Below are 8,873 nucleotides of genomic sequence, written 5' to 3' on the forward strand. Positions count from 1 at the left end.
TATTGTTAGCCGACACTGGGCAGCTTGTTTAAACAACTCTATTTATTAAACTATCTGTCTGTTACGTAAATTGTTAAAGATGTTAACCACCAATGCAACAATTTTTTTTTACAAATTAATTTAGCTGTAATACTAATGTAGCTGGCATACTTTCCAGATAAAAAATAACTGCAAATATTATTATAGTTAAAAGAGACAAGCTGAGTTACTGAGTACACAACTGTTGTAAAGACATATATTCACAGTATTACCTCAACATGTATGTGCATATAACTCATGAAGGATGTTTCGTGTTTTACTGCTGAGGACCCATTTTAACATGTAATTGTCTCACCTGAGGAGTTAAACACAGTATAGATTATGATATATATGAGTATAAGCCAACAACAATTTTACAACAATCTTATGGATTAAACTACCATCTGTCATGCAAAGCAGCTCCAAGTCTTTTGTCTGCCCTTTATTACCCAGGAGTAGTTGAACCAAAATCTCTCGTACATTCCATCACGAACGTTGCACCTAATAACCTTTCCCCTAAATGCACTTTAAAACTGAGCGAAGAGTCCATTATTAGCTATGGGTATGATTTACTAGTACACGTCGTGTCGCTAGTTATGAAATGTTGAATGGATGAAGCGAGTATCATCACTAATAAGGTACTTAAAATATACGGATACTCATCATACATGACTTTAACAAACGGTACAACTTTAAAGATATACATTAAGAAACAGGGTATGTGAAAGTAAGTGTTATATTACTAATCATAACGTCCTTACCTTCAGTATGACGAATGTTGGAGCTAAATCTTTGGACAAGCTGATGAGAAGTGTTACTTTTGGGGTAGAAAAGAACAGCTTCAAGGAGATGAAATGATCTGTGATTTTTTCTAAGATGTCATGGTCAGATTCTTTTAATCTATCGATGTTAATATGCACCATCCTAACACCTCGATTAAATAACTTCTTCGATAAAAGGTCTTCAGCTGTTTAAAGTACAAACGTGCGTTAAAATCATTATGTATTCAGGGAATTACTGATTGGAATATGAATATGGAATATTCCATACGCATCGGTGTTTATTTACACAGTGAAGACGTCTTTCTATTATTCAGGTAAGAGTTTCAGTTTAAGAATGTTACAAGTTGTTCCATGTTTTTCTTGTTGTCGTTTTTACTTTTAAGTAAGGTTATAAAAAATACTAGTTTTACATGCAAAGTGTCTGATTAAAATATGTTAAGGCTCAACTGACCGCGAGGATTATGAACTGCAGTCAACAATTACAAACATGTCTCACGTTTGTATTGTTGAGTATTTTTCCCATTTTTTGTGAGACTGGATACAAACTAACATGTTACAGAAAACTATATCGAATGAAATAGTAGATGAAGGATACAAAAATTACTGAAATAATTTTTTTTTATCTTTTTATTTCTAATGTGGTTTTACAATTAAGGGTATCTTCAATTAGTTTGTCTTATTTTCATTACTTGTTGATTTATCAAAAACACATTCTTTTTTTTTTCTTACTATGAATGATTTTTTTTGCACAAATAAGTTAACTTTTGAGGCAGTTTTAATAAATATATTATGCTAATATTTTCCGCAAAATAATGACTTAATGTGTTACTTTTAGACACGCTAGTGACCAAGTAACAACCACAACAGCAATATTTGTCTACTCTGTAGGACATCCCACCACACTTTTAATTGGTTCGTCCGAAGAAACCCCAACCGGCGCAAATATTGTTAAAGTCAGATACAAATATATCAACGAACCCAGATTCGTGTTTCTCCAGGATTTGGTTTTGAAACAAATTGTTATTAATTAATCAGCTAGGGGAACATGAGATAAGACGATCCCCTTCTGTAAAACGACCACTCTTGTATATTGTCAGTTATGACGTGCTGCTATCTAGAGTAAAAAATATATAACTATTGTATATATCATCTTGTACATAAAAACACTCGTGGATGGGCACGAATATGATAATCAAAACATCACTTCAATTTTTGTTCTTGAACAACTTTGATTTACGGTAAGCACTTTCAATTTGTTATTGTTACAAAGTAGATACTTCAGAGAATTTCGCTTTGTTGATTTACAATAATGAGGAGTTATATACAGTCGAATGTATCAATATTATTCAATTTTTGTAGTGCATATTGGTGTATAGAAGACATATTTATACCAGAAATAAACGATCTTATTACACCATTTTTTTTTTTTTATAATTAGACACAACCTTTCGCCGTTTTACAGCTTCTTCAGGAACTTTCACTAAAACACAAACCGAAACTGACAATAGAATTAAAACCTAAAACTAAATCACCAGAAGCACCGTTATATTTCTATTAAGGTATTTACATAAAAAAATCACAGATAGAGTTTGTATTATCTTAAATAGGATTATTTGATAGGGTGTATATGAATGTATTTGTACTTTGAATGTTGCACATGTCTCACTGTAAGAGATAAAACGATGTTCCCAAATAACTTTATTAGTATATATATACATATATTTAAGTTGGTACCTCTTGAAAAGAAAAAAATTGCCCGAAAAGACTACTCGGTTCAAGTTCACTGATTTTTATAACGTGCAACTGCATTACGTTGAATGGATTAGATAAGACGTCCCCTCCATGCGTATAATTCTGCCATAGGTTTCGGTCACAATGTTCGTCATTGCCCCACACTAGCACCCATTTTTATTTTACGTAGCTATCCTCGATAATTTGCAACTTGTACATGGTGCATGGCTTTTCCGAGACTTAGAAGAAACTATTAAAACTGGCAGTGTTTCCAATTCTGTCATTGCAAAGTAACTGTCAAGATTTCCTACTCTGTCACTTTAGAGAAAATTGGCATTTCAATGACCATTTAAATTATTTCACTGCATTTGTTAAATGCAACATTTATTTTAAATTGTAATGAGTTAAATGAGGTAATTTTACCCCAATCTGAAGGCCGTTTTATCCAACCTTATTGGCAAAACGGCTCCAACCATAAGAAATGGAGTTTCTCAATATCCATTAAAAAGTTCTATGTGAAAACTTTGTTTTAGTTAGAAATAAAATTTATAATAAAATACGGTTATTTTGAAACCTTTTGCTTTACGATGTGACATTCATCTTTATTGGTTAAAACCGAATTCCAATTTAAGGTGGACATCTTATCCTACATTCCCCCTATGTGTGTTAATCCTGCTTATCAGGTATTCTTTATTGAATATCGAAACAACTACTTGAATTGGCTTTTATTTAAAAGTAGAATAATTTATGGATAAAGTTACTTAGTGTGTTTGTGTTCATGTTCATTAGATTCGAAAAATTTGCTCACTTGGTGTTCGGTTTAATTTACATAATTTTCTATTTTAAAGTTCGCTAAAAATGATGAAATATTCTAATATTATAATAAATAGCAATAATAAGTTTTATATTTGAATTGTAATTTTTATATTTCCTGACTGCTTAGTAGTAAAGTATTCATCAAAAAAGCCCCTGCATCTATCCTGCTGTTACACACTACCGAAAGTTTGGTCTATATCAATAAGTTAGACAAAGATCGTCTAGCCATTTACACCAAATCATATACTGTTACAGCGAGATGTGTGCTAAAATTTTCATACAACGACCAGGCTAAGTTACATGCTATTAAAAACGGAAAAACACAATGGGATATCAAACCCCTCCCACTCCTCCAGAGTGTCTATATATCAACACTACTGTTACTTTCGATTTACTGCAAAAAAGTGAATAGGTTTTCTACTTTATGACGCTATTTGTTGCTTCATATATTCACGTCGAGGTTTGATTTTGCGACAACCATTTGGAAAACGCTTTAAAGCGAGAGTAGTTATTTTAAATACGTCACTCATTTTCCTGTTCGAAACACTTATGCTGACTGAAGCCATCTGTGAATAATTTATTGTCCTTTTCGCTATGTTGAGTTATATAGGCAGAAATGCGTCATGTGTTAAATTTTGCACAAGAGAGTGTCTTTCATAGGTTCCCTGTTTCATGTCTACAGATTCTTGTGAGAAATGATTAATAAAAAAGTACAATGTTAGACCAAAGGCTTTTTTTCGCAGAATGCTTTATACACTTTATATATATATATGTTTGAAAATTTTTAAACAACTAAGATCGGGATTAAAAAAATAACACACCACAATTCAAAAACCGTTTCGTCACCATTAACGTAGTACCATCTCGTACATAACGCAACGGTAAAACGTTTCTATACACCTAGTGGCGAAATCATAAATAACATAGCATCATTTCTTACCCTACACATTGGTAAAACATGTTTCTATACACCTACTGGGGATATTATAAGTAATGTGACATCCTCTCTTACATTACACAACGACACATCACTGATTTTTAGCGCAAAGCCTATCTACGCTCTGATCACCGTGGAAAATCGAACCACGAAATTTAGAGTTGTAAGCAAACTTAAGGCTGATCCATCGAGGAACAAAAGGGTTATATGAAGAATTGAAGTATTTGGAAAGTGCTTTGGTGACACAAAGCTACACAATGGGGTATCTGTGTTCTGCCAACCACGGGTATTGAAACCCGGTTTATAGCGTTGTAAGTCCGCAGACATACCGCTGTGACACTGGGGGCTTTACATTACCTTTTGCAGTATATCATTGACGTTATGCTTCCTAATTATACGTTCTCTTGTCCTGTGGATTCTATTATTGAAACAAAACGATGGGTTAATTTGGGTTTGGATTTATTTTAAGTCGTTATAGAGACTCGTTTACGAAATAGAAGAGATGAACTTTTAGAAATTTACCGAATATTCGTTTAAGAAATAGGAGAAATGAGATGGGTATAACTTTTCTCAATACCTATAAAAACGAAGTATTTATTTGAAAATTTCGTTCTTCTAAGTTACTCACTTAAAATTTATGAAAAGTTATTGTTAATTGTGCAAAATAAATTAGTAAGTTAGCACAAATGACTAAAGTATCAAGAACAAAGTTGTTTTTATATAATAAAATGTAACTGCTAGGAGGTACTTTGGCGAGGCTGGTCACACCTGCAGATTCCGCCTTTTCGTCATATCCTATTCAACAGACGGTAGAGTTTTCAGACAAACAAATTATCTGAGATAATTAAAAAAGTTAATAATCCCAGGAAAAGAATTCGTAACAGTGACAGTAATGATTTACTGAAAGTGTAAATAAGACTAGCACCCCATTTATCACAATTTGTCACAATGACTGTAGAAATGATTTGCTTGAAACTGTAAATAAGACTAGCACCCCATTTTTCACAATTTGTAACAATGACTGTAGAAATGATTTGCTTGAAATTGTAAATAAGACTAGCACCCCATTTTTCATAATTTGTAACAATGACCGTAGTAATGAGTTGCTTGAAACTGTAAATTAGACTAGCATCCCATTTTTCACAATTTGTAACAATGGCTGTAGAAATGATTTGCTTGAAACTGTAAATTAGACTAGCATCCCATTTTTCACAATTTGTAACAATGGCTGTAGAAATGATTTGCTTGAAATTGTAAATAAGACTAGCACCCCATTTATCACAATTTGTAACAATGACCGTAGTAATGAGTTGCTTGAAACTGTAAATTAGACTAGCATCCCATTTTTCACAATTTGTAACAATGGCTGTAGAAATGATTTGCTTGAAATTGTAAATAAGAGTAGTACCCCATTTTTTACAATTTGTAACAATGACTGTAGTAATGATTTGCTTGAAACTGTAAATAAGACTAGCACCCCATTTTTTCACAATTTGTCACAATGACTGAAGAAATGAGTTGCTTGAAACTGTAAACAAGAGTAGTACCCCATTTTTCGCAATTTGTAACAATGACTGTAGTAATGATTTGCTTGAAACTGTAAACAAGACTAGCACCCATTGTTTACAAGTGTTCTTCAACTGAGTGAGCACCTGATCAGTTACTGTTGTTTGAAAAAAAATGTTGATTTTTCCCCAAACTAATTTCTTTGTTAGAAGTTGGATATAAAACTGGACTGGAAAATTTGGCTAGAAAAATATTTATTCAGTTAAAAAGGAACGGAGATAAAAAGAAAATAATGCATCCAGGAAAAAGGGAGCAAAGGATCATTCTGTTACAGGAGTGATTATGTTCATTTTTCAAAAGTGTCAAAGGATAGGTTTAATCATGCATAGAAAATCATTTATCTGATAAAGTACGAAGACTGGTGAGTAAATAAAAATGCTTAACATCAAATTTAATAAAATAGTGAATTAATGTTATAAGATAACTAGGAAATAATAAAGACGCTGTCGTTAGGAAAGCTGACAAAGGTAATTCCGTTGTTGTGGTGGATTATTATGAGGAAAGAAAATTATACCATTTCTTATTAGACTTACTTTACTAGTAGTTAAGGTAAAGTGATGCTAAAACACTTTATATTTATGAATGTCAAAAGACATACTTCTTAACCCTTTTTGTCTAAATCAGAGGCGCCTCTAACTATATATTGGGTAAACTTTTAGACTTGGTGTTTGAACCTTATGCCTTACAGGGTAAGAATATTTTAAAAAATACAAAAAACAGGCCATTTTATTGACCTATTGAATACATTTAATCCTCACAGCGTTTTGGTTAGTCCTGATGTTGTGGATGTCTTCAAACAAGAGCCAGTTTCCTTAGCATTATGGTTAAAAAGTAAATGATGCTTTCAAGACAAAAGCATTTAGAAAACAAAAGTCACACTGATCTTTATGTGAATTGGATTTCGGCTTGTTCCAAGGCACAAAAATTGGAGCTATATAATTAGAATTATTGTAATTCAAAAAAGGTGTTATACGTTGTTGGTTGTTGAAATTTTTGATGATTTTTAGCGCAAAGCTATACAATTAGCTGTCTGCGCTATGGAATTAAATACAGGGTTTTAGCGTTGTAAACAAACCTACCCCTACCCTACCTGGAGACCAAAGGATTATATGAAGAAATAAATTATTTGGAAAGCGCTTTCATGAAAAGAGAGTTCACCCATTAATGTTGTTCCAAATATTTAATTACTGAAAAAGTTTTCGAAAACGAAAATACATTCAGATAACTCGGTTTCCTGTGTCATTCCACATGTACCTGGTTTTATAAACTGCAACTAAAACGATAGAGCAACAGACAGAAAAAAATTATAAACTTTCCATCACAGTAAAATTTGTTGTTTTACCAGGAAAAAAAAAATGATGAATTTTCTATTTTGGAAGAAAAGGATTAAATCATTTGTAATTTAAATGGAGATATATTGTTTACAGTACAGCATGTATGGATTGTAATAGTCTTTACACTAAAGAGATTGGGTGGCATTTAAATTCAAGAATAGAAGAACATTGACGTGCTCCATCAAATGTCTATCAGTATTTTAAAAATACACTTCATCACAGTGAAAATAAAAATACAATACTTAGTTTCCATAACCCTAATGTTAATAAATGTAAAACACATTAAGCTATTGTAGTAAATATATAAAGTCTCCAATTAATAAAATGAAAGGGGGTAGATATATATTCATTTTAAGGCCAAGATTGATGTACAACGTCATTAGTGTGTGGGTGTTTGTGATTCTGTATAAAAGTGTTGTACCATTATGTAATGTACCACGTTATGGTGGCGAAACATTATATTGTAGTGTCTTCTTTTTCTAAATACATCAGGCAATGAGGGAGACAATGACGCCACCAGAGACGATCACGTCACAGTTACAAGTGTCACCAGAGGGCGCGTGCGCCATGCGATGATGTCACCAAAGATGATGATGTCCACGAAGTATCAACAGAGTGCATGTTGCTTGGCCGCCATGACAGGCGAACATGACATCATATTTCCATGAGGTGGAACCACAATCATGATGAGATCATCATACATGTCTCAACATGTAATCAGTGGCTAGATTTAGTACAGTCGGTTTATGTATAAAATCTTAATTCATTAATTCTGTATTTAATCATACTTTTCTTATAATTAATGTCCTGAAAAGGACGCTTATTTAAATCTCTAAATAATTTAACATAAAACAATGGTTACATCATTCTCTCCCCCTCCCCATTGTCTGAGGTCGACGTGCGTATGCACCCCAAGAGCTTGTTAAGCATTATATATATTCTCCTTAGTGTAGTAAGGATTATATGCTCCTTAGAGGCTGCTAAGTGCTAGTTACACGTGTTTTAGAAGTTGATAAGCACAATACATACGTTTCATATATACTGCTAAGCGCTACTTACACGTCCCTTACAAGTTGATAAACACTTAAATACGTTTTTCATACTACTAAGCAGTGTGTACGTGAATTTGAGGTTGTGAAGAGCTATGTGTGTACGTTACTTCGGGGTTGTTGAAAGCCACGTGTACGCTAATTAGAGTTTCCTAAACACTATGTGTGCGTTACTTTGAGGTTACTAAACAGTATGTATACAGGGGCGGATTAATTGTATATGTGGCCCGAGGTTAATTTTATTTTGGAGGTTCTTTTCTATAGATATTTATTAGCAATGTACATGTATAGTACATAGTGCATTTACACAATTCACACGTACGATGCCTTGGCTAATATGGAATATATTTTTATGATTATTTTACAATTGATATTTTAATATTACATCACTATATATTTATATGAAATTTTATTTTATTTACTGAACTGACTGGGGCCTCCTCAAGCATTGGGCCTGAGGCTTCAGCCTCAATTTCCTAAATAATAATCCACCTCTGTGTGTATACTTTACTTTGACGTCGCTAAGAGTCAAATGTTCGTCACTTTAAGACTGCTAAGAGCTATGTACGTTACTTAGGCGCTATGTGTACGTTACTTTGAGGCTGTTAAGTAACACGTGTACGTTACTAAGCGCTATATA

The 8,873-nt window shown here is 32.9% G+C and overlaps 1 protein-coding gene across 5 annotated transcripts in view; it reads right to left on the reverse strand.

Annotated features, from left to right (window-relative positions):
* The window catches only part of LOC106461358 (glutamate receptor ionotropic, delta-1-like), a 70,436-nt gene that overhangs the window by 45,511 nt on the left and 16,052 nt on the right, over nucleotides 1-8,873 (reverse strand). For all 5 annotated transcript variants that reach the window (XM_022388297.1, XM_022388295.1, XM_022388293.1 and 2 more), the window contains one exon: nucleotides 780-985. In XM_022388297.1, the coding sequence (XP_022244005.1) occupies nucleotides 780-985 (206 nt within the window). The remainder of the gene's footprint in view (nucleotides 1-779; nucleotides 986-8,873) is intronic.

The sequence above is a fragment of the Limulus polyphemus genome, unplaced genomic scaffold (assembly GCF_000517525.1).
Source record: "Limulus polyphemus unplaced genomic scaffold, Limulus_polyphemus-2.1.2 Scaffold943, whole genome shotgun sequence".
NCBI lineage: Eukaryota > Metazoa > Arthropoda > Merostomata > Xiphosura > Limulidae > Limulus > Limulus polyphemus.